Source organism: Psammomys obesus, unplaced genomic scaffold, assembly GCF_907164565.1.
Source record: "Psammomys obesus unplaced genomic scaffold, mPsaObe1.curated_primary_1811, whole genome shotgun sequence".
NCBI classification, from domain to species: domain Eukaryota; kingdom Metazoa; phylum Chordata; class Mammalia; order Rodentia; family Muridae; genus Psammomys; species Psammomys obesus.
In genome coordinates, this window is record NW_026596131.1 from 3,596,975 (window position 1) to 3,623,561 (window position 26,587).

Here is a 26,587-nt window from a genome sequence, read left to right on the forward strand (position 1 = left end):
ATTTATTTATTTATTTATTTATTTATTTATTTATTTATTTATTTATTCATTTATTTATTTATCCATCCATCCACCTATCTATCTATTTACTTAGCTATCTATCTATTTACTTATTTACTTATCTATCTATCTATCTATCTATCTATCTATCTATCTATCTATCTATCTATCTATCTATCTATTATGTGTACAATGTTCTGTCTGCATGCCAGAAGAGGGCATCAGATCCCAGTATAGATGGTTGGGAGCCACCATATGGTTGCTGGGAATTGAACTCAGGATCTTTGGAGGAACAGCCAATGCTCTTAACCTCTGAACCAGAATGTTTTTTGTTTCTGTTTTTTTTTTTTTTAAGTTGGGAAAGCTAATAGTGTGTTTGCTTAGGAATGCTTCAGTAGAAAGGAAGCCATAGGAAGGTGTGGGAGAGCAGAGGAAGTCCTCAGGGATGCAGTTGGTCAGTTTTAAAAAGATAGTCTCTGGGAATGGGTGTGAGGAGAGGCTGCAGGGAAGGAGTAGACACAGCTGTGACAGTGGGAATTCTCAGGGAAGCCTTGGAGGAGGAGGGGGAGGAGGAGGAGGTGTGGGAGCAGGTGGTGTCGTGCTGACTGAGCTGCAGGAGGAGAGCATGCTGTGAGAGTGGGTGGGGGCACGCACGCTCTGGGGTGTGGTTCTTGTGTGGAGGAGGGGACCCCCGGAGAGCATGGGAATGGGCATCCCTGGGAGTGTTAACACTGACAGCATTAGTACTCCTCCTAGACGCCACCTCAGCGCCTCTGTGCTAACAGTTCTTAGAGTGGCCTTTGAAGTTTGTCACTTTACCATGTGTCTTTTCTTTTCTTTTTGTAGAAAAACTACGGGCAAGCTGATGAAGATTGTAGGCATGGTATGTTAAAACATGGGGCCTTTTCTGATTTGAAGATTCTAAATCACTAGTTAATTGAGCAAAGTTTTTTGTTTGTTTGTTTTTTGAGACAGGGTTTCTCTGTGTAGCCTTGGCTGTCCTGGACTCACTTTGTAGACCATGTTGGCCTTGAACTCTCAGAGATCTGCCTGCCTCTGCCTTTGCCTTTCAGAGAGCTGGGATTACCGGCGTGCACTGCTGCGCGTGGCTTACTTGAGTGAAGTTTAAGTTTTAATTTTTTTTTTTTTTTAATTTTTCACTTGCCAATTTCAGAAGCAATTATGTTAAAAATCCTATCTTACTGTCCAGTGATTGGGTTGCTGTCTTTCCTGCTGTGACAGGCTTATTATAGCAGCGAGCATGTGGGCATGAATGTTGACATTCCTGCACCCAGGGGCTCTTTAGTGAGTCCTTATAGTCTATGTCGTGTTTAAAAAAATGCAGCACAGGTTGATTAAAATGCTAAACTTAATATGTGAAAAACTATCTGTCTTTTTTTTTTTTTTTTAACAAGTCAGAGTATTTTTTCTTAGAAGAATGGCTGGAATGCTCTGGAGTCTCTTTCCTGTTTCCTTGCAGCCGGAAGTTGAGACCAATAAGATCCACATTCTCTGAATGCTCATTGTGTGGAAACCCTTTTCCTGGCCATTGCAGCATTTCAGTAGAATGAGTCCGGGAGCTTGGGGGTGAAGGGTTCAGTGTGCCTTCGCATGCTTCCCTGCCGGCCTGCTTCACACAGCTCAGTGGCTTGGATCATGTAAATCACGTTTCATTAATCCAGAACTGGGGTTCAGGGTGAAGTATTTCACATGTTGAAAGTTTTTGTTGTTGTTGTTGTTTGTTTGTTTCCTTATTCCTTTGTGTCAAAACTTAAAAAAAAAATTAAGTATTTATTTTACACATTACCAAGCCATGCTACATACTCCTGTGGTGGGTCCATGGACCATTAATTTATACATTAACGGTGAGCGGCCTCTGAACCTTGCGATAGAATTGTCGGGGATTGGGACTAAAATCCGAAATAGAAATATCCCTGTCATCTTTGGACATTTCTAAAAAACAGTAAGCAGACACAATGCTGGAGAGATGCTGTGCTTACTGGGCCTGCCTTTCACTGTACTGAGAAACAGACGCGCCTATATAATACACACTTTTTTTCTTTAGGAAATGATTTTAAAGGGGGCTGGAGATATGCCTGTGAGAGCAAGAGAGCACTTGTTGCTTTCGCAGTGGATCCAGGTTCGGTTCCCAGCATTCACATGGTGGCTCACAAACTTGTGTAACTCTAGTTCTAGGGGATTTAACACCCTCCTCTGACCTCTATGGCTATAGGCACGAATGTGGGGCACATGTATACGTGTAGGCAGAACACTCAATGCACATAAAATAAAGTAAAGTAAAATGCCCTAAGAAACAAACACACGGAATTTGAACTTGCTCATCAGGACGTTGCGCTCGCGCACTGTCGCACGGTTACCTGTGCGTTAGTGTAAATGCAGTGGCTCCAGGTGGTGACAGATACTCCGTCAGGCGGACATCCCGCACACAGGGTGTTGTTTCCCAAGCTGATGAGCCTCCAGCAGGTTCCCGTTTGTTCTTTGTTACTGTAAACCACCTGATAATAAAGATACTCCTGCTCATTGTTGCCTTTATTGTCCCACCTCGTATCAGAGTCGGCCTCCCGGGTTAAGGAGCACGTGTGCTTGATTTGTGTAGACACTGTCGTCTTAGAGTTTGTGCTCCCCCTCTGCAGCGTGTCTGGGTTTGCCTGCACGCTCACGAACTCCCCGAAGCTTTGAAGCGTTGCCTATCTCCTGTGTAAGAATTGTCCTGGCTCTTTGATTTTTGCTTTCCTGGACTTTTGAGAATTGATATAGTCTTCCCACCTGGGAAATGTATATGCAGAGGTCCCAGAAGATTGCATGACTTGTGAAAAAGTCAACTTTCAATTTTCTGTTTTACTTAGCTTTTTCACAAATACATATACATACACACATATACATACATATACATATAAGGCAACATCTCTCTACATAGCCCTGGTTCTCCTGGAACTCACTGTGTAGACCTGGCTTGCCCAGCTACTTAGCATTTTAAAATTAGACACATTTTAAAACAGATGAATTCAATAGCCAGCACACAGGAGGCAGAGGCAAGAGGATCTCCAAGTTCACTGGCGTCTTGGTCTGTAGAGTTTTAGGATAGCCAGGACTACATAGGAAGACCTTGTCTCAGGACAGACAAACAAACCAAAACCCAGATGAATTACCAGGATAAAAGTTGAGCTGTCGGGAAGATGAAGATGTTGTGGTGTGGTGTCACTGTGCTGTCAGTAGAGTGCATGTTGGAGATTGGTTCACCTCTGATCCTCTGCACTCATTTCTGGGATTCTGTCCCAAGTAAATAATACAAATGAAGGAAGAAGTTGTATCCGTACTGGAGTTCACCGCGCTGCTGTGTGTGAAAGTGAGACGTGGTTGGTGCTCACTGAGGAAGATCTTCATTCATAGTCTCTTTCCCTACTCCTTAGATGACATGAAAGAAATTGGAACTGTCCCCTTTTTTTTGAGATGGCGTTTCTCTGTGTTGCCCTGGCAGTCCTAGAACTTGCTCTGTAGACCAGGCTGCCCTTGAGCTCAGGGATCTGCCTGCCTCTAGCTCCAGTGCTGGGATTAAAGTGTGCGCCACCACTGCCTGGTGGAAGTGGTCCTTTATGTGTGCAGATATGTGAGCATTATCCACAGAGACCAGAGGCTGACACTGTGTGTCCTTTATTTTTCTTATTTTGTGGACATGGTATTTCACTGAACTCGGAGCTCATTGGCTTGCAAGGCTGATGGCCAACAGGCTTGTGAAATCCATCTGTCTGCGCTTCTCTCAGTCCACCAGCTCTGTGGTTACAGACTTCGGCTGCACTCGGCTTTTACATGTGTGTTGGGGATCTGAAGTCTTCCTACCCCTACTTATAAAATCTGTCCAAAAACACCTCTACAAAGTTGACCATTTCAAGTAGACGTTATTGGTTAACGTAGACAATATTGGTTAACATTACTCTTGTAGCTTTAGAATTTGATTTTACATGTGCTTTTTCAGTTCTCAGTAATATTATTTAGTGTAAGATAAATGCTGTGGCTAGACAGTCAGTTGACTAACAAGCAGGAGGATGCTCTGAGGATAGGCCTGGAAAGCCGTCGGGAGTGCCCCAGACCAGTGCCTTTCGGCATGCACTTTATACAGTATGATCCTCACCCTTCTGTTGTTGGGTCAGTTTGCATTTTTGGCAACTCGTATGTGGTATGTGTGTGTGTGTGTGACTTTTAAAAATAAACATCTAAAAAAAAATAAACAGCTAATTAGCCAAAGTACATTGAATTTGATACACTATGTTGTGTTGAATACTATTGCCAACAAGCATGTGACAGTGACCTTCAAATTTATAATTCTTGATTTTTTTGAAATATCATAATATCAGTAAACCAAAAAGATATTGTTAGGGCTGGAGAGATTGCTCAGAGGTTAAGAGCACTGGCTGCTCTTCCAAAGGTCCTGAGTTCAATTCTCAGCAACCACATGGTGGCTCACAACCATCTGTAATGAGATCTGGTGCTCTCTTCTGGCATGTAGGCATATATACAGGCAGAATACTATATAACAAATAAATACATCTCAAAACAAACAAAAAAGCAAGTGCTGTCTGTCCATCTGTCCGTCCGTCCGTCCGTCTATCTGTCTTATCTATCTATCGTTGAGTCAGTCTTTGGCTGGCCTGGCACTCCCTAGGAAGCCCAGGCTGGCCTAGAACTCAGAGATCCGAGTGCTTGGATTAGGTGTGTACCACTATGCCTGTCCCTTACAAACACACACACACACACACACACACACACACACACACACACACACACACACTTAACAGAGTTTATAACTTATTTAACAATCTAGGAAGTTTGCAGCCGTCAGCGGTTCTAGTGCAATTTTAAGAGCAATTTGGAATTTGGTAGTCTCTGTGCAACTGTTAGTGTAGCGGACCTTGTGGTAAATGCATGCATACTTTTCAGGGCATGTGCAGAAGGATCTCTCTGTGCTTGACCTCATCCGCTTCATTCTCAGCAATCTGAGCTGGCCCACCTAGCTTGGACTTTACTGTTCCTGATGTTAGTGTGTGTTCTCTTTTTAGACTAAATTCATGACTAAATTTCTCTCAGGAGAAATTGACATACATGGTGTGAGGCCTTCACAGTCACCGTGGGCTTTCTCCTCTCATCCATATGTACTCTAAAATTCGATTTTGATCCCACAGGAACTTTTAGAGTGGTGTGCTGGTGGGTGGGTACACAGTTAGTAACTGGCATCTGGAAGGAGAGTGTGGTGTTCTCCTGAAATAATCCTTACATTTATTTCTTACTCTATCACCGGTTGTGGGGCCTGACTTCCTCCTCAGGCTCAGCTGTGAGTTCCTTTACCTGCTGAGCCATCTTGCTGGCTCAGTGTTTTGAAATATTTTAAAGTAACTATAGCTGGTGAGATAGCTACTTCTGAATGTTGCAGTATGTATCTCTAGAGACACTGAGGCTACTAGTGCATAACCACAATATTTTGTTAATCTAACAGAATTGACAGTGGGTATTTTAAATATTATCTGAGACCTGCTCCATGATCTGAATTACTTGGCTGCTCCTAAGATACCTTTGTAGCTGCTTTGTTTAACTGGAACTCAACAAAGAGTTTTAAAGTCTTCAAGGCAGAATTCAACTTTAGTTAATAGCTTTCGGTACCTCATAAAGATGGGTAAGTACCGTATGTCAGTTAAAAAAAACAAGACATTTAGAAAATAAAGTACATAGACTAGAGTTCATGGCTTTTAGATACAAGCTCAAGGTGCTGCTGGGTTCAGGCTGTGAAGCCAGTGACCACTGGTTAAGTGATATGGTTAAGTCATTATTTGAATGTGAAACAGGATGGGAACACTTTAAAGGAGACGATTCTAAGGCTTTTAAGTTTTTCATTATATAGGGAACTTAGAATTTTATTAAATTCATGTGTTTACTTGTATGTGTGTGTGTGTGTGTGTGTGTGTGCACATGTGGGTTTTTGGGTCCTATTGTGTGTGCAAGGGGCTGTCAGAGGACGCTTATTAGGGCTTGTTCTTCCACATGTGACTATTAGGGAAGACGCTCAGGTTTCCAGGCTGGGCATCAAGTATTTTTTTTTATCCACTGAGCCATCTTGTTGGTCCCTTAGGGCTTTCTGTACTAGCAAATTGAATGAACTGACATGCTATTTTAGATGAAGCCTGAGAATTATAAACATCATCAGGCTGGTACGGTTCTGTAGCCCTGGCCAGGAGCTTGGTCAAGCTAAAGTCACCAGTGCAAGTTTCTGTTAGTGATGTGGCGCCCAACAACCCTCCTAGGTGTCTGCTCTGTGCCCTAGCCCAGAATTGACAGGTGACTGGACGGATCTCGGTGGGTTTCCTGAGGGGGGTGTTGACATCTTTAATGACCTTTCTTCTCAGAAGAGTTTCGGTTAAATATAGAGACATAATCCTGCACTTAAAATGATCTTTTTTTATGGTGTTTTGGCTTTATGATGGTGGAAAAGCAGTCAGTATCTGGTAGAAGCTGTGCTTTGGATTTTGATCTTTTTCAGGGCTACTGATGTGTGGTCTGATGCTCTTATCATGCTGAGTTATACCTCCCAGTTAGCCCGGAATCATGAGTCCAGACAACCAGTGCTCTGCAGCAAGGGTATTATGTTGGAAAAATTGGTGCTTTATTTTATTTTTTGGTTATGGTGACAGACCATCTCCCAAGGGCCTTGTATTAGTCAAGCATTCTATAATTGAGCTATATTCCCAGCCCTTAAAGGCACTTAAAATATTATTTATTATTATTATTATTATTATTATTATTATTATTATTATTATATATTTTTTAAGACAGGGTTTCTCTGTGTAGCCGTGGCTGTCCTAAAACTCACCCTGTAGACCAGGCTGGCTTTAAACTCACAGAGAGCCACCTGCCTCTGCCTCCTGAGTGCCTCCCGCCCAGCTTTTAATTTTATTTTACTTATGTGTCCATGTGTGTCTGTGTGCGGGTGTGTGAGGTGAGTGCAGGCACCTGCGGAGCCTGGAGGAGGCTGACAAGCCCCCTGGAACTGGAGCTGCAGGCCATCGTGAGCTTCCATGTGGGGCAGGTAACCCAGCTGAGGTGCTCTGCAGGCGAGGATATGCTCTTACTCACTGAGCCGTCTCTCAGCCTTTAAATGTACTTCAAAAAAGTTTTTTATTAGCATGTATTAATTACACATGGTAATGAGTTTTATGACAGCATCTTCACACAAGTATCTAATGTATTTTGATCATATCTACCCCCATTACACTTTCTTCTCTTACACTTCAGATCCTGTCCATCTTACTGACTGGTCCCCTTCCATGTATGTTCCTGTCCCCCTCACTCCACCCCCTTTTGGTTGACTCAGTGAGTTTAATTAGGGCCTACAGGCTCATGGGTGAGGAATTACTTGCAGAAGCATGGATAACTTACCAGTTTGAGAAAAATTAAATGCACTTTCATTCTTTTTAATTTGCACTGAGTTTATTAGGTTGTGACAACATTGTAAGTCAAGGAGAATCTGTAGTATTTTTTAATGGTAATTAAAAGGCTTTGTCAGAAAAATATTTGGTTAATAGGATAATAGTGTTCAATCACAATATCTCAGGTCAGGCACTCTAAAATCTATTGTTTTATTTGATCGTGTTGTCTTCTCAGTTTTCTAGCTGTGGAAACAGGCTGTGTGAGATGAATCAGCCTGTTGAAGGCACAGAGCCAGTTGTGAGCAGGACTGTGGCTTTGATGTGAGACTTTGTGATGGGAAGCTGTGTTGTTGTCTGGATCCACATCTGTTGTGTGTCTGTATGGCAGGGTTTTACAGGCTTAACAACCGGGAACGGAACACAGAGAAAGAAAAGCAGTTCTTTTATCCTAGAAATAAAAAGCTGGAGGCTCTAAATGATTTTTTATATTTGTTTTGTCATCTTCAGTTATTTATGTCTTGGTCAGTGAGTGTTGCAGTGAAGAGACACCAGGACCAAGGCTCCTCTTAGAGAAGAAAGCATTTAATTGAGGGCTGGCTTACAGTTTCAGAGCTTTAGCTCGTTATCAGCATGCTGAGAAACATGGTGGCACACGGCAGAAAGGTGCCAGAGAGGTCACCGCGAGCTGCATCCGCATCTGCTGGCCCAGAGAGATTCTGGCTTGCCATGGTGTTTGGAACCTCAGAGCCTTCCCCAGTGGCGCACATCCTCCCGCACCTCCTAATCCTTCCAAATCGTGCTCCCCCCTGGTGCCCAAGTGTTCGGTCTCTGAGCCTGCGGGGCCGTCCTTTTTCAGGCCACCACAGCGCATGTGCATAGAGGCCAGCAGTGCTGGACCCTGTGCGGCTGGAGTTACAGCCCGTTATCTGCTGCCTGACTGGGTGTTGGGAGTCAAATGTGGGTCCTCTGCTAGGTCGGAAAGTTAAGAAAAAGGTTTTGTTTTTGCTTTTATTTTTTAAGAGAGGGTTTCTCTGTGTAGCCTTGGCTATCCTAGACTCACTCAGTAGACCAGGCTGGCCTCGAATTCACAGAGATCTGCCTGCCTCTGTCTCCCTAAGTGCTTTGATCACAGGCACGTGCACCACCACCCGTTAGCTAAGAGCAAGTATTCTTAATCCCTGAGCCATCTCCCTGCAGCAGCGCTTGCTGTTTGTCTAGTGTGGCCATCTCCTAAACTACTGGGATTAATCTTTCTTCATCCTCAGCAGCAGGGTTCCTGGCAGGTGTGGCCACACCTGGCTTTCAGGTGGGCCCTGGGGATTCAAACTCAGAGCTTCTTGTCACAGCAGGTGTTCTCGACTGCTGAGCTACTTTTCCAGCCATCTGTTAAAAAAGACATTTCCTAGACACAAAGCTCTTTTTCTCCAGTAGGAATTTAGAACTTACATCTTTCTATTTTCAAACAATTATAGGTTGACAAGTTTTAAGGAGAGGTTGAATGTGTGTCCATGATGGTTTTGACTTACAGTACAATAGCAAAAGCAGTAAATTAGTTAGTGTTAGTATGAGTGTACATAGGATGTGCCGTTTATCATGTGTTGATTCATGAAGCCACCAGCACACCAGCATAGTGTTCTGTTACCATGAAGCCCTCACTTGTCCTGTCTCCACACTCACTCTCCCCACCCCTCCTAATCCCTGCCAAGCCCAGGTCACTCTCTTCTTAGTCATGTGTCATCTTGCAGATACAGTATTGTTTCCCTCGGTGATTTGAGATCGGTCCGAGCTGGGACTATCAGTAGTTCAGTTTTGTTCTCTGCTAGGAATTGAAGGCTTTAAGGAATTAGGTTTTGGCTCTCAGTCTGACCCCCCCTTCAAGTATCTAATAAGATTATAACAGTCATTTAAATTTTTCTGTTACATTTATTTGCATTTAATCTGCGTTTGCATGTACGCGGAGGTAGAGGATAGCGTGAGGGATACGGTTCTCCCTCCACCGTGTGCGTCCTGAGGATCAGACTCAGGTTGTCAGATATGGCGACAGCTCCTCTACCCACTGGGTAGCTTGCCAGCCCAATGTACAGGTCTTATATTTGAATTATAGAAGGCTAAGGTAAGGGAAGTTTACTGTTTAAACCGAGGGCTAGTGTGTTGCTGCTTAGTGCGACTAGAAATAAGTTGAACTCAAGTGTTTGTACAACTAAAGTGTTTGTTCAGGGCATTTCCTAATTAAGCAACTGCGGTTATACATGAGTTTTCAGGTTTATTTTGGAGACAAAGTCTTGCCAAGTTGCCTAGGTTGGCATTGAACTTGCCAAGGAAGATCTTGAATTTAGGGTTCTCCTGCATTAGCCTCCAATGTAGATGCGGTTACAGGTCTGAGCCACTGTGCTCAGTTGTGAGTGATATTGTAAAAGAAATCTCATGTCAGTGTTGACTGGACACTTGTTAGTGCCAACCTGATAGTATTGTGTGTGTGTGTGTGTGTGTGTGTGTGTGTGTGTGTGTGTGTGTGTGTATGTGTTGCTAGGGGTTAGACCCACGGCTTGGTGAATGTTGAGTTAGTTCCACTATTGGGCTAGATCAAAAACAGAGCTCCACCTGCCTCTGCCTCCTGAGTGCCAGGACTAAAGGTGTGTGCCACCACTGCCCAGCTCACACAGGTTGTTTTTGCATATCCTTTTAACAGTGCCTACAGAAAAACCCTTATTCAAGCCCATGCATGGCATCAGAGGCTTTTGTGTGTTTCGTAGAGTCCAGATTCAGGTTTGTATTCATGTTAATTGTGTTGTCAGCTTTTTCACATGTAGAATTATTTTCCATGTGCATATAATGAGGCAGTTGAGGTGCACTTTGAGGTGCCATTATTCATGTGTCACCTCCATGTGCTTGTGTGAAGGAAGCATCTGCAGAGGACTGTGGTGGAAAGGGCATCCAATATCACAAAAGCTGCAGCCAGCCACTGTCCTCGCACGGGAGAACTGTGTTAGCAAAATTGTCAGCAAGGATACTTGGTGAAGTATTTGCCACTGTGTTTGGGTAGGTCATAACTTTAGATATTATAACCAATGGCCGTTTCAGCCTCTAGCTAATAACTTGGTTTAGGCTGTCCACTCTTTGAGACTGTTTGATTTGTAATTTTTAAAAAATGTGTATGAGTTCTTTTTTCCTGCATGTCTGACTGTGTACCATGTGCATGACTAGCGTGCATAGAGGTCAGAAGAGGGCATCTGATCCCCTGGAATTGGAGTTAGACATGGGTGTGAGCCATCATGTAGGTGATGGAAACTGAACTCTAGTCCTTTGGAAGAGCAGATGCTGAGTGATTTTACCTGATGATCAGTCTTTCCACAAAGACTTCCTTCCTTCCTTCCTTCCTTCCTTCCTTCCTTCCTTCCTTCCTTCCTTCCTTCCTTCCTTTTTTCTTCCCTCCTTCCTTTCTCTCTCTTGCTCCAGCCTGGTACTCAGTATATAGATCAGCCTTAAACACACAGAGATCTGCCTGCCTCTGCCTCCCAAATGGTAGGATTAAAGGCGGTCGACACCATGCTAGCCACATTTTGTTTTTCTTTCTTTTTCTTCCCCCTCCTCCAAGACAGGATTTCTCTGTGTAATCCTGGTTGTTCTAGAAATCACTCTGTAGACCAGGCTGTCCTTGAACTCAGAAATCTGCCTGCCTTTGCCTTCTGAGTGCTGGGATTAAAGGCGTGCACCCCCCCCCCCAGCTCCACATTTGTGTTTTTCTAAATTAATTTTCTTTCATGTGCATGTGTGTATCTGTGTAAGTTTATGTATGCCACCTGTGTGTAGGATCCCACTGAGGCCAGGAAAAGGTATTGGATCCCCTGAATGTGAGCTGTCATGTGGGTTCTGGGAACCAAACCTAGGTTCTCTGCAAGAGTAGAAAGTGCTCTAAACTCCGAGTCGTCTTCTCTCCAGCACCCTCTGTGTCCCTCTGTGTCCAGCTGTCCTTTTCACCAGTCTTTATGAATCCATGTGTGGCAACTGAATTTATTGTAAAAAAAAAAAAAAAGGCTAATATTTAGGAAGAGACGATGATTACTTTTTTAAATTTGAGATAGGGTTTCGATATGTAGCTCTAGAAACTTACAGATATCTACTTGCTGTGGCACTGTGTGGAGGTAGAGGTCAGAGGACAACATATAGAAATTGCTTTTCCCTTTCACAGTATTGTACCAGGGTGTAAAGCAGTGTCAGGCTTGGTGGCAGGTACATTTACCTGCTGAGCCGTCTTTCCAGCCCTGTGAAGAGAGCATATACATGTGTTATATATGACATGTATGATATATATATCATATATATGTGTGTGTGTGTGCGCGCGCGCGCATGTGTGTTGTATGTATGTGTTCATGTGTGTGCATGTGTGTTATGTGTGTGCTTGGATTTGTGCCTGTGTGCATGCACACCTTTGGCATAGCACATGTTCATTATGGCAGATGGAGGTTAGAGGACAGTCCCCCCCACTTTTGGTTTTTCAAGACAGAGTTTTTCTTTGTAATAGCTCTGGCTGTCCTCGAACAAGCTCTGTAGACCAGGTTGGCTTCGAACTCAGAGATGTCCTATCTCTGCCTTCCAAGTGCTGGAATTAAAGCTGTGTGCTGTCACTACCTGGCTCAGAGGACAATTTGTAGGAGTTGGTTCTTTCCCTCTATCATGTGAGTCTCTGGGACCAAACTCATGTCATCAGGCTTGCTGGAAGTCTTACTCCAGGGCCCTTAACTATTTTATATTTTTATTTTATAAACATTGGTGTTGTGTGTGTGTATGTGTGTTTGTGTGTGTGTGTGAGAGAGAGAGAGGATGTTGGATCTCTGGAACAGGAGTTACAGACAGGTTTGAGCTGCCATGTGGTGCTGGGACTTGAACCTGAGTCCTCTGGAAGTGCAGCCAGTGCTTTTGACTGCTGAGCCATCTCTTCAGCCCTGGTTTACTTATTTTTATTTTATATATATTTTTCCTTACTATGTAGCTCTGGCTGGTTGGAGCTTGCTGTGTAGACCAGGCTGGCCTTGAACTCACAGAGCTCTGCCTGTGTCTGCTTCCAGAGTATTAGAATTAAAAGCATGTATCACCACACTCAGCTACAGTGTTACTTTTAAAATTTAAAAATAGAAATCTTTCTGGACCAAAGGCATAGCGAAATAAGTTGATGCCCTTACTTCATGTACTATCACATTTCTAATAATCTGGCAAGTGAAGACACTTCATAAGTGAAGGCAGTGTTGAAATGGCTGCGATGGAAACATACAGTATCAACTCTCACGCTTACATAGGCTCCACCGTGTAAGATATGGAAATGTTAGCAGTGACTGGATAAAATGAGCAGGAAGTGAACACTGTTTAGATGCTGAGGTCATGGCAAACCTTTGTGTAGGGTTTTATTAGTGTTACAATGTTAATTGTGTGATGAAAATATCATAGTACAGTCATGGGGTACAGTCAGCGTGACCAGGCTAACCCATCTTGAAGATGCCCGCCTTCTACACTTCCAGCCGTGTCTACTCCTGAGGGGACGCTGGCTTGGAAGTGGCTTACAGCCAGCTTCAATTCCTGGAGTGTTTTCTGTTAGTGAATTATTTTCTTGCAAAGATGCACAGATCTTCATGGCAGTTGAGACTATTAAATTTACAAAGTCTTGCAAATAGACTAGACTGTGTAGTTCTGTGACCATTGATAATTGGATCTTAGTTAATCTTATTAGTTTGAAGAAGGCTCTGTGTGTGTGTGTGTGTGTGTGCGTGTGTGTGCGTGTGTGTGTGTGTATGTGTTTTGTTGTTTGTTTTCTTGAGACAGTGTTTCACTATGTAGACCAGGCTGTCCTCAGAGGTCTACTTACCTCTTTGCTGGGTTTAAAGGTGTATGCCATCACACCTGCCTGATAAAGATGTAACTTTTAATGCTTCTTTTTAAAAAGAAGATTTATATTGTTTCCTTTTTATGTGTATGAGTGTTTTGCCTTCATATCTGCACCATGTACATGCCTAGTGATCAAGGAAGTCAGAAGAGGCTGTTAGCGCTCCTGGAGCTGGAGTTATAGATGGTTATTAGCCATCTTGTAGGTACTGGGAAGTGAACCCAGGTCCTCTGCAAGAGCAGCTAGTGCTCTTAATCGATGTGCCATCTCTCCAGCCCCTGAAGGCTAACTTTTAATTGCACAGAAATATCCAGCATTGCAATTTCTCCTTTCATTTTTCTCCCTTCTTTGTCGTCTTCTGCCCCCTCATCCTCCATTCTTTTAACGGCAAACTCACTATGTAGGTGAAGATAACCCTGAACTCCTGATCCCTCTGCCTTCCATCTCCTTAGTGTCAGGATTAGACGTAGGTGCTACCAGTTCTGTGAAGTGCCAGCATTGAACTTTATGTGTGCTAGTCAAACATTCTGTCAATTGAGCTACATCCAGTCTGGGATTTGCAGTTTTTCTTAAACATTTTAATGGCACAGGGTCTGATCAGCTAATAGCTTCAGTTTTAAAAGCCCTCATTTAACTTAATATAATATATTAAACAGTGTTTTTTGGAAAAAACTTACTATAAAAATATCATTGTATGTGTATTCTGTAGCCTTGCCTGTCCTAGACTTAGGATGTCTTACTATTGTAAACTGTGTAAAATATGTCTGAGTGCCCTGTGGCTAATGATGTGTTTCTTCCTTGGCAGTGCTGGGGGAAGGACTGGCCAGGGGAGAGGGTGCCTTCCGGGCAGTGCTGTGCTGCATGCAGCTGAAAGGGAAGCTCCAGCCTGTGTCCTCCATCCTTGCCAAGTCACTGTCAGGGGAGTCTCTGGTACGTTGCTGAGCATGGGTTTGAATGCTTGCAAACTGACATGGTTAACTCCTCAGAGGAGGATGAATTAAATAGGTGTATGTTTAGTGGACAGTGTAGTTCTGTCAGATGTCAAAGTTTATGAAAATCCCATTTTTTTTTTTTTCCTAGACAAGATTTCTTTATGTATTCCTGGCTGTCCTGGAACTTGCTTTGTAGATCAGGCTGCCCTCGAACTCTTAAGAGATCCGCCTGCCTCTGCCTCTTAAGTGCTGGGATTAAAGGCATGTACCACCCAGCCCAGTTGTTTTTCTTAAAAGGTAGTGTTGAGCAAAGTCTGAAACCATTTTTGGGTTAAAATATTGGTGTGTGTTTATTTCTTACAGAGTTCTTGTTATGGGTGTTGTGTTTTTGAGACTAGATTCTAACATGTAGCCCTGGCTGGCCCCCAGCTCAGAGTGATTCTACTGCCTCAACCATGTTGGGATTGCATATGTGAGTCACCGCACCTGGCTTCTTCATTTTTGTTTGTTTGAGACTTGGTCTCATTGTAGCCCAGGCAGGCCTTGAACTCACAGTCCTCTTGCCTCAGCCTTCCCGCGGCTGAGAACACGTGTGCTGCTATGCCTAGTCAACATTCTTAACGTCAACTATGTATAACATCTTTAGCTATGTTTAAACTAAGTACTGATTACTTCTGAACTAGAAAATGTATATGTATAAGTTAATATTTATATTTGTGGAATTATCTAGTTATATTTAGACAATAATTTTTTAAATACATAAATTTTCTAGATTTTTTTTTGTTTGTTTGTTTGCTGTAACCAAGTGCTCCATTTTGTAACTTTCATAGAGTTGATAATTTATAGGAATTTGGAAGAAAGAACTTTTTCCAGCAGTTGGTAGATGCTACAGGTCTTCTAGTATTTTTAGGCACCAACATGAAAATATTGAGAAGAAAATAGAAAGAATTTACCACGCAGTGTAAATTCTTTGTCAGTTACGCTTTAAATTGATTAGGAGTTTGAAAATCAAGAAAATATAGAAATTAGGAAAGCATTTAATATGCTATGAAGTGTAATATTATTGACCACGGTGGGTAATTTAGTCAACTTGTAAGGAATTACTGTGCAGTGAACTGCTTCCTTAATCTGATGATCTGATTTGTAAGTGTGAACACAGCAAAGAGATGCAGCTATTTATGTCTAGAAAGGTGTCAAGATGCACTTATTTCTTCTTTTCTCCTTTTGAGGCTGGGTCTCATTTCAGTTTGTGGAGGCTTGGGCTTCAGAGAAACTCCTTGCCTCCCTCTTGTGAGTGCTAGGGTTACAGTCACCATGCCTAGCAAGAGAAAAATGCTTGAAACAGGGTCTCTGTATGGACAGCCCAGGCTGACCTCAGGCTTGGGGTCTTCCCTGCCCATGCACGTAACAGCAGTCACAGGTGTGCCCAGCCTTAAAAGTGTTTCTCTATGGAAGTTAATCATTTTACTGTTTACCTGCTGCATTTTTAAATTTAGAAAGCCAGTGAAAGGTAATTTGCTTTTAATTTCCAAATTTTCTGAAATTTGCATTTCAAAAATTAAAAAAAACAAACCAGCTTCTTTAGACACTGCAGTGATTCTCTGGTTTTTCTAATTGTGGATAACCACCGAGTTCAGCATTTTGCACATACAGACAAACACATTAGCTCCAAGGGAGAGGAATAGTTTTAGATTTGCTTTTCTCATGTTTTGTTCCACAGTGATATCTTGGCAACCATTTTATGTAATTAAAAAAAATGTTTTACTTTTTGAGACATGGTTTCATGTAACCTTGGCTGGCCTGAACCCACTGTGTAGAGCAGGCTGGCCTCGCATTCATGAAGACCCGCCTGCCTCTGCCTTCTGAGTGCAGAATATTTTACATTCAGGTGAGTGTGGAGTGTGTACTTAGCAGGAGTGACCTCGAAGTCCTTGTTCCTGTTACGCCTCTGTCCTTTTCCCAGGAGCAGTTGTGTGGGGGAGGGGAGAGGAGCTGTAGTGACACAGTTGAGCTGAGTTGGGAAGTAAAGAGCTGACACATTGATGGTTTTCACCTTTGCAGAATGGCATGGTAACGAAAGATTTGACAAGACTCAAGACGCTTCTGACAGAAACAGAGGTGAGTCTATTTCAGGATCTCATTGAGCCAGTCAAACCCAGTGAGGTCAGTGAGCATTCTGTGTTAGCATTTGGAACATTGTGGTAGTGTCAGCCAAGATGTGACATAGCTGGTTACCTCTGGTCAGGGATCATGCATCTGCCCTCCTCACATCTTCCTGGGAAAATCTCCCATACCTGGCTCTTATCCCAGAATCCTTTCCGCCTGCCAGATATCCCACCTCCTATTCTTCCCTTTCCTATAGGCCATAGGTTTTTAGTTGACAGGTGAAGCAGCCATACAACACACAAGACATTCTCTCTACACTCAGCTTGTTTTCTCCTTCTGTGAAACTGGTTGGGTCCCACCCTCAAAACACAGCCTGTTCTCAGGTCTCCTCTGCATTCTAGGTCTTTTGTTCTGTCTATAATTCTTCCTTTTCTTTCTCCTCTTTTTCTTCACATGCATATATGTGTGTGGTTTGTCTGTATGTGTATTCACACATTTGTGGACACACGTGGATGTGTGGGTATGAGTGTACACATGTGCGCACATTGATGTGCAGGCCTGAGGTTGATGCCAGATGTCTTCCTCAGTCACACTCTGTTGAGGCTGCGTCTCTCGCTGAACCTGGAGCATAGCAATTCTGGCTAGTCAGCTCGCCAAGTGTCCCCGAAACCCTGTCTCTGTCTCTTGAGTGCTGTCACTGGAGGAGGGCTCCATTGCCTCCTCCAATGACAGCCTCCCAAGCTTTCCCATGGGTTCACATCTGCAGAGCAAGCTCCTGAAACACTGAGTCCCATCCCCCTGCTCCCATCCCTGTTATTCTTTTTAGTTATCTCTGGCCCCAAATAGACAGTACTTGGGATATTTTAAGTTTTGATTATTTTGATTATCTCTTATACCATCCTTTCTGTGGTATAAGACATTGCCAGTTTCATCTTAATATGAAGTTTCCTCTCTCTGAAGGCTGATGTCTGGGTAGCAAGAAACCCAGTGGCCCACTTGGAGAAGCAGGTAGCTCAAGTGCACCCCGGGGCAAGCCATGGTTAGTTAGCCGAGTGCTAGAAACACAAGCAGGAAAAGGAGGGCTGGATACTGTTTTGGGGAGACCTTGGAGGCAGGAGTGTCCGAGCTGGGCCAGAGAAGTAAAGATCCACAGGGGAGTTGATACAGGTGAGGTTGGTAAATGGTTGGTTCAGGGAGAAGTAAGGCAAGTGGCCATGCAGTGGCATTTGGGAGGAGAGTGTGTGACAGTCAGGAGAGGAGTTCTAGATCGGCTTGGGCAAACTAGAGAGAGCTCAGGAGGGAAGAGTTCAGCCTGAGGCCGTCCACTGGCTCAGCAGGAGTTTCTGGGCCCAGGTGGTAGAGGGCGAGAACTGATTCTTGGAAGTTGTGCTCTGACCTCTTACACTCTTGCTGTGCTGTGTGTGTCCATACACTTACACATGTATGAAATAGAGGAAGTGTAATAAAAATTGTGTAAAATTAAAAAGATTTCAGCTTGTGGCTGTCTTCAGGGGAAGAGGACTCCTTGAGGTGAAGACTGGAGAGGTTCGGGTTGGGGTGAAGTTGGTGAATTTTGTTTTGGACATTCTGTGGAGTGCTTAGGTGAGCCTCTGTGTGCTCACCACGCGAGCGCTGTTCTGGTGGAGGTGATGGCACTGCGGAAGGGCGGCTGTGGGCTGCTAGTGACAGAGCGTCACATCGCCAGCGGTGACCCACAGGTATGGCGTTGCAGCCTTACTAAGTGCTGCGAGGCACTTGGTCGGCCAAGGTGAGCTCAAAGCTAAGTGTGTTTCAATAGTTGTCTTCTGAAGAGAGGAAACCCAGGCTTGCAGCCCACTGTGAAAGGAAGGCCTGTCCCAGGTGGACGAGGACTTGACAGGAAGTGTCAGGAAGGCTCTGGTTGCTAACACACCATAACTTGCAGGAGTGAAAGCCACCCTCTTGCTGGCTGGGTGGTTCGCTAGGTGGTAGGCTGGAGAGTGAAGCCAACAACCATGGATGGCAGGGCTCACTTCAGGGGGTTCATAATTTAGACATTTCTTCAGCTAACAGATTGCTTTTCCACTGTAGGGAGGGATCTGGCAAGCACTTTATTTTCATGTTTTTACAGAGAAAAAGAAAGATTAAAAAAAGGTGCCAGACTAGGCCAGCAGAGTGCAGCAGAGAGAGCGGGCCTACTCTAGCCTGAGCTCTGAGAAAAAAGAAGAAGCAAAAAATGTTACTTGCCGCACACTATTATTGAAAACTTCCAAATAGATTTTTAATTCTTTAATATGTACATGTTTGCTTTACTATATTTGTGTAAATTATATTTAAGTATATAATATAAATGAAACATTTAAATATATTAAAGTATGTTAAATATACTTTATTAATATGTAGAATAGGCTATTTACATATTTAAATACTGTGTGGGAGCTTTGCCTGTGTGTGTCTGTGCATCATGTGCTGGCAGTGACCTCAGAGGCCAGGAGAAGCATCAGCGCTCCTGAGTCCAGGGGGATTGTGAACTGCAGTGTGGGACTTGGGGACCAAATCCTGGTGCTCTGTAAGAGCAGCCAGTGCTCTTAACAGCTGGGCCTCTATCCAGCCCTCTTCTCTTTTTCTCTTTCTCTTTTTTTCTTTTTTGGTTTTTCGAGACAGGGTTTCTCTGTGTAGCCTTGGCTATCCTGGACTCACTCTATAGACCAGGCTGGCCTTGAACCCACAGAGATCCACCTGGCTTTGCCTCCTGAGTACTGGGATTACCTCTTCTTTTACTTTTTAACATTGAAAATGAGTAAATTTAGACCAGCATCAGTCAGTTTTTTTTTTGTTTTTTGTTTTTTTTTTTTTAAATCTTAAACCTCTTGTATTTGAAAAATTGCAGACAGCAGCAAGTAATGCCGTCCCTGGATGTCATATGGAAGACTTAGATGAAGGTAAGTACTACATGTTGTCTAACCTTTGGCAACTCTTACTATGGCCCTTGCTTTTTTTATTGAAGAATTACTGGGAGGAAAATGACCAAGTACAGTCCCTACAGTTGGAAATATAGGAAAGGTGTAAACATTCAGAAGTAGGTGCAGGTTAAAGCAAATCTCTCTAAGGATGACTGAGTAATGATAACTACTCAGATAACTCTGTGTAGCTGAGGCTAGCCTCGAGCTTGATGCTCCTGCTCCATAACTGAGTGCTTGGATTGCAGATGCGCACCAGCATGCCTGCTCGCCCAGCTTGCCCCGAAATGCCTGCTTTGTGCGGCAGTAACTTTCACAAACCATGCGCTGGCTTCTCGGGCTTCTTATCCTTGGAGTCGGGCTTACAGTGAATATTTATTAAAGTTTAGTAGTCTTCCTGACACCCTGCTAGTGAAGGGTGAAGCACAACTTTTCAGCTTAGCCTGGCAGAATATCTTTCTTGTCCCCTGAGGAGAGGTTGGGGGACAGACACACTTGTGAGAATAGAAAATGCCTGCCTCGCCTTTCTCTCATAGGCCTTATTTTCTTGGGCTTATTTGTAGCTTCATCTAAATCAATCAAAATCATTTGTGTTCAGATATGTATGCACTTGGCTCTTATATTTGCTTAACTGTTTGAGCTTATTTCTGTTACTTGGTGTTCTGAGGTGATGTGCTCCAAACAGATCTTAAGGAGCTTCTCTTTCAGTGTGCATTGGTGGGGTTTGCCACAAGGCCTCCTTCCCAGACAGTCAGTTTCCATTCCTGAAGAAGTTCCTCGTGTGTCCGTCTGGAGAATGATGTGTACCAGTCTCTCTCCTGAGTTCTCAGAGAAGAGGCTTCTCTTCTCTGGGAGGAAGCCCACCCCTCTCAGATTCAGACTCAGGCCACCAACCTGATTTAGCCACTGGGTAATGGTCTCTGCAGCGTGCTATTTGCAGTTGGCCGGTTGGTAGAGGCACCTATGCTATATCCTTTTCACATCATCTGGGGTGATGTGTGTGTCAGGATGTGTTTCTTAGACATTAAGATACTGGAGTGACGAGGTATCCTTACATAATGTGGTTATGTCCTCATTTCTTCGTAGGCTCTTGTAATGGTTGGCATTTCCGCCCGCCACCCAGGGGAATCACAAGCAGTGAGGAATATACTTTGTGTAAAAGGTAATGTAAAAAAAATATTTTTAAAACAAATTACATGTCTCTTTTGAAAGGACAGATAATTTCCCTTCACTTTCTGAAGGCAGTAATTTAAATTCAAAGAAGATAATATGTGAAGAAAGAGAAAGAATAATTAGCAAGGGAAACGCTGTGTTTCCCATTTGAAGCAGAAGCCGCACAGGTCAGCAGCAAACCCACGAGGCTTCAGTGTTAATCAGCTGCCGTGCCGAGGCAGCCTGTTGACTGTTCAGACGTCTTTCATCCTGGCTGAACTTAATTGCGGCTCTTTTCAGTGTGGAATTTACTTAGATGTGGTAATTGGAGTTGAAATTAGTTCTTGTAAGCTGAAAGAGAGCACAGAATCAGTCATAGTCAACTATTGTAATGATGTCTGAAAAAAGTGCTGTCGTGTAGTTATATATGGAATTTTTGGTTACGTTGCATTTGAAGGTCTTTCAGAATTATGTAATTCACTATTAATAATTATTATTTCTAAAACTGTGGAAAGTCAACTAAAGTCCTGTTTTAAAAGATGAGCTCTTGAGCTCCTTTCATGAGAGTGAATGACTTGGCGACACTGTGCAGACTGTGAGGTTGCTTGGCTTAGCGACAGCAGTCTGATATGTGCCCTCATGAGACATGGTCAAGACAGCAGTTTGTTTTTGTAGTGAAAATAAGGAACAGAAATAGTAAACACTGCAGGTTTTGATGGTGCCAACTTACTGGAGAGAGGATGCAATCCTTTGGAAAAGAAACCTGAGAATTAGAGTCTAGATGAGAATAGAACCCTTTTTTACAGAGGGAAAGAATTGTTTGTTTCTTTGGTTTTTGAGACAGTATTTCTCTGTGTAGCCCTGGCTGTCCTGGAACTCACTTTGTAGTCTAGGCTGGCTTCGAACTCACAGAGATCCGCCTGCCTCTGCCTCCCGAGTACTGAGACCACAGACGGGCCCCACCATATGCCTGCATGTGTATCTGTTTACCATGAGTGTGCCTATTTCCCACAGAGGCTCAAAGAGCGTGTTGGAGTCTCCCCTTGGACAGGAGTTATAGACAGTTATGAGCTGCCGTGTGGGGTCCAGGAATTGAAACTGGGTCCTCTGGAAAAGCAGCCAGTTCTCTTAACTAATAAGGAGTGAAATAATTTAGAAATATAGAAAGACGAATTTTTGTAACATGAAGACATTTGTATATATAACAGGGCAGATACATGACTCCTCACGGGTTGTTTGGAGCAAATGAGGAGTTAATCAGCAATATCATTGTAGGTTCACGTCTTTCACGGTCACTTCAGAAGGGGCCACTAGCTCTGTGTCAACATTTTGTATTTACCCCTTGAAAAGAACAAGTGAATTTGAGCCTCTACGTATAAAACTTTTATTCTAAATGTATTTGAAATTTAACATTAGCTAGTAGTTTCAGTGGAGTTATGCAGGAAGAGGAAAAGCATTACATGACAGCGGTTGCAACAGTGCAGTTCCTCGAAGGCAGAGCGTGCTCATGCCATTCGGGGAGCCAGCCATGGCCCACTGGCTGCCACTGTTGCTTCAGGAAGATTGTGTGCTGAAAGGAACTGTGTAACAGAGCATAAAGGAAGCATGTCTTTCTATCATCTGGGCGGAGGGGTCTCTGTAGATTATTGTGCTTTAAGGTCACCGTGTTTCCAAGCACGAAGTCAGTGTCTATTGGGTTGGGAATTGATGCTTTGACCATCTCTCTTCACTGGACTTGACAGTGATAAATCCGGCCTCTCAAAGGATGCTTGCTGGTTACTGAGGAGGCAGAGCACAAATGGCGGAAGTTATGTTTGAATGGTTGAATGCAGTACATGCTAAACTAGTTTTTCCCATTCTGCTTAGGTTTTTAGAGCAAGGAATCTGTAGGTATGGTGCCCAGTGTACTTCAGCACATTCCCAGGAAGAGCTAGCAGAGTGGCAGAAAAGATATGCCTCACGGTTGATAAAGCTGAAGCAGCAAAATGAGAATAAACAGCTCTCAGGCAGCTACATGGAGACCTTGATAGAAAAGTGGATGAGCTCCCTGTCTCCTGAGAAAGTGGTAAGAGCCTCCTGACTACCTTGTGGTCTTGCTCTAAGCGCACTGGCTTCATCTTTGCTTTCTCATGCGCTAACCTGTAGATTATTTCTTTAATCCACTAAGGAACGTGTCCTTAGTAAACGAAGTTGGCCCGTTTGTTACAATGCAGGGCAGCTTCTACAGTAATGGCCTTCACTCAGGGAGGTTTTGCTTCTCAGCTTGCAGTAGTTAATTTTCTTTTCTATCTTGCTTAACTGCATCACATGTCGCGCTTGTCAGAATGACCGGAAGGTAGCGTGTGAAATCCTGTGGTCGACAAGTGCTGCGTCTGTGCTCATGGCTGACACTTTGCTGGGGTCTCACTTGTGTTTCCGTCCTCAGACGTAACAGGGATTGCTCTCTGCTTTCAGCTTAGCGAGTGCATAGAGGGGGTTCAGGTGGAGCACAACCCTGACCTGTCAGTCACTGTCAACACCAAAAAATCCCACCAGACGTGGACCTTCGCTCTGACCTGTAAGGTATGAAGCCTGTGCCAATTAAAGAAGACCGGTTTGGTTTGGTTTCTTGAAGCTTATTGAATCTCTAAATGTCTGTTAACAGAGTGTTGAAAATGTTTTACCCAATACACTTTATGTAGGTTCTGCATTGTGTCAAAGTGGGTTTCTATTTTTCAGTCATTAAATATACTTTTTTCCATTTTGAAGTAAGATCTGTTTAGCTATGTAGGACACTTTCTTAATTACTTGCTAAAGAATTTTGACATACATTACTTTCTAAACTTGGGACATAGGATGGGGTTCATGGCTTACAATTAACTACTTGATAATTTAATTATTTAATCTGGCAGTTCTAAGATTTTTTTTTTTTTCAGTGAAAACCAATTTTTATATTTTCATTTGATGAAGTCACAAATTCTGTAATTGTGTGTCTTTATTTCCTCTTTTTTTGGTGTTTCATGGGCCTTGCCCGTGCTAGCCACATGTTCTACCACTGAGCTATATCCCCAGCCCTGGAGAGGGATTTTCAACATGGGACATCTTCCGCAGGGCTTCTCATTTTAAATTATGATGGTCACAGTTTACGACTGGAGTACAGTTATCCATGTCAGTGAATACGTTCGGTGGAGAAGTTCTGAGTTCTTTTTGGTGGTATTTCTTCATGGGACCATCTGCACCTTGAGATGGAAAGTCTAAGAATGTTTAGCTTCAGCCCTGAACCCAATCCAGTGCTCTCAGGGGTGTCCTCCTGGGAAGCCTCCTGTGGGAGGCTCTGTGAACAGTTAGAGGCTGACTGACGGGGGCAGAATTTGCCACAGGGAAAGATGACTGTACACAGAAGGTCCAGGGAGGCTGAAGACGTAGCATACGTCTGTCATTTTAGAAACTTTGCTTTAACCATTCTGTTTTGTCTCTGTTTTTTTTTATTTTTTATTTTTTCCTTAAATAGCTTGTGAGCATAGTTTGTTGCGCAACATCATACCTTAGAAACATGGGGTGTAGCAGGCCCTTCTGGAAACATTTTCCTTGAAGAGCCCAGTTACAGCTGAATATCCACCCCCTTGTACTCAATGAATTATTTTAACTTCCTTGTAGCCTGCAAGAATGCTGTGTCGGGTGGCACTGCTTTATGACGCGCATCGCCCTCACTTTAGTATCATTGCCATATCTGCCGGAGATAGGACTACCCAGGTATCACAAGAAGTCCCCGAGAACTGTCAAGAATGGATAGGAGGAAAGATGGCCCAAAATGGATTAGATCATTACGTGTATAAAGTCGGGATAGCATTTAACACAGAAATATTTGGAACTTTTCGCCAAACCATTGTTTTCGACTTTGGATTGGAGCCAGTACTCATGCAAAGAGTAATGATTGATGCAGCTTCTACAGAAGGTAATATTTAGACTTTTTTCCCCCAATACACTGTATTAAAAGGCAAGCTTAACAGATATGTATTGACCCCTAAATATTGCACAGATAGGGAGGGAGTAAAAGGGGAAATCCCTGTGACGTTGACAGATGCAGTGTGTAATGACCACAAAATGGTCAGGTTGAACCTTGAGCTCTTTACTCAGTCAACAGGGAAATCTTGCCTTGAGGCCCCCTGAACTTAACTTATATGACTTGGTAATTCGGTTTATTTTGGTCTAGCAATTTCATGTTAAGGTAAGATGTTAGCACAGCCAAACCTTTCAGTACTTGTTCGACTAGAGTGCCTTTCTTCTGGTAATGAATGACCTATATACCTACAGTGTCTGTTTCCATTTCCTACTGACTGTTCAGTTGGCTTTGCTGATGTTAATACATTGTCAGTATCAGCCTTATGTCAGCATGTACCTTCGCTCCTGTTAAGGAGGGCAGGGTGTCTGAACAGGCTCTGTGTGGTCCTTTTCAGGTGTCCCTGGTTTCAGCACAGAAGCACTTTCTGGCTGCTGCAGCGGGTTTGATTTGTGTATTGTTGCTAGTGCCTGTACTGTAGGGAAAGGGCATGTTAGCCTGCACTTCTGTGGCTTGGTTGGATTATAGGTGCTTTAACTTACTTAACAAATGATTAAGGATTTTGTTAACAACACCATGCAGTGAACGATAGGAAATTTGCCACTCTGCTGACTGGAATCAACCATAAGGTGGAGGAGGCTTGTCTTCAAGTCCCATGCTGTCCCATTGCTCAGAACCTGGAGTAGTTTTCTTTTCATGAGCGGAGAGCAGGAGGCTGATGGTTTGGTGTGGTGACCAGGTGGTGGCATTGTTCTACCTTTCTCTTTGTTTTTGTTGTTGTTGTTTTTTTGTTTGTTTGTTTGCCCCTGTAAATTGAGGCTAACAGATTAATTTATTCATTAATTTTTTCCCCCCTAGGACAGGGTCTCACTAAGTAGCCCAGGCTGACCTTGAATTCACAAGTCTCCTGCCTCAGTGTCCTCCCACCCCTACGCCCCTTGCCCATTGGAATGACAAGTGTGTGTGGCCGTGCCTGGCCTTCACTGTAACATTTGTGCCAAGCTTTTGTGGCTAGATGATGTCTTCTTTGTGTGTGCTGATATAACCCAGACTTCATTTTATCTCATTTCTGCCTTGTTTGATTCCATTTATGTTTTATTTGGTTGTATGTAATTTTGTCATTTCCTCAGTATGAACAAAATAAATGTTAATTTCCATAGCTAAATAGATATGTCAGTAGGTAAAATACAAATAAAAGCACAGGGCATAACAAATTTTTTTATGAAAGAATAGATGGTAAATATTTTAGGTGTTGTGAGAAATCGGTCCTGGGCATGACTGCACTTTCAGCACTTCAGAACTGAGCTGGGTCAAAGTGTAGAAAGAGAAGAGAACAAACTCCTCTCTCTGGCATCCTAATGGAGCGTGTTTCAGAAGTGTCTGCAGATCAGTGGTCTATCATCCTGGCTTGTTTTCCCGTAAGAATACCTTTGCAAGTGTTAAAAATCCATACTAGTGGATGTTAAATGTCTGCAATAAAAAGGGAAAGGTTGCGGGTTGAGTGGATGATGAGCAGAAGTAATGAAGGTGACTTGAGGGTGCTCTGATGGGAAGGAAAGGGGCACTTTGACTGCTCTCAGTGCACTTTGCTTCGGGGAAAAAGAGCCCTGATGATGTCACACTGAGCTGGACATGAATCCTGGGTCTCTGCTGTCTCTGAGCTTGATGGGGAAGCATTTAGGGAATGGAGCAGTACCTGCCTCAGGAGTATGAGGGCCGGAAGTAAGCGGGCCATGTTCAGCTCATAGCAGGCGTTTGAAAGAGTTGTTCTTAGGCTAGTGAGATTGCTCAGCAGGTCAAGGCACTTGACATTAAGCAGGTTAATTTTGCATGTTATTTTATTGACTGGGAGAGGGGCACAAATGTGCCACAGAACATGTGTGGAGATCAGAGGAATTTTAGAGTCAGTTTTCTCCTATCATGTGATTCCAGGGCTCAAACTCAAGACTGTCAGGCTTGGTGGCAGGGCCTTTATCAACTGCGGCTTTATCCGCTGCGCTGTCCTGCCTACCCCCTTGCTCTACCTTTGGCAATTTTCTTCTTCTTCTTCTTCTTCTTCTTCTTCTTCTTCTTCTTCTTCTTCGTCTCTTCTCCTCCTCTCCCTCTCCCTC

General features: G+C 43.4%; 1 protein-coding gene across 3 annotated transcripts in view; it reads left to right on the forward strand.

Annotated features, from left to right (window-relative positions):
- The window catches only part of Helz (helicase with zinc finger), a 142,876-nt gene that overhangs the window by 28,635 nt on the left and 87,654 nt on the right, over positions 1-26,587 (forward strand). For all 3 annotated transcript variants that reach the window (XM_055592127.1, XM_055592129.1, XM_055592128.1), the window contains 8 exons: positions 847-883; positions 14,114-14,238; positions 16,302-16,358; positions 19,216-19,267; positions 20,372-20,447; positions 22,304-22,502; positions 22,892-22,999; positions 24,074-24,371. In XM_055592127.1, coding sequence (XP_055448102.1) covers positions 847-883; positions 14,114-14,238; positions 16,302-16,358; positions 19,216-19,267; positions 20,372-20,447; positions 22,304-22,502; positions 22,892-22,999; positions 24,074-24,371 — 952 coding nt within the window. The remainder of the gene's footprint in view (positions 1-846; positions 884-14,113; positions 14,239-16,301; positions 16,359-19,215; positions 19,268-20,371; positions 20,448-22,303; positions 22,503-22,891; positions 23,000-24,073; positions 24,372-26,587) is intronic.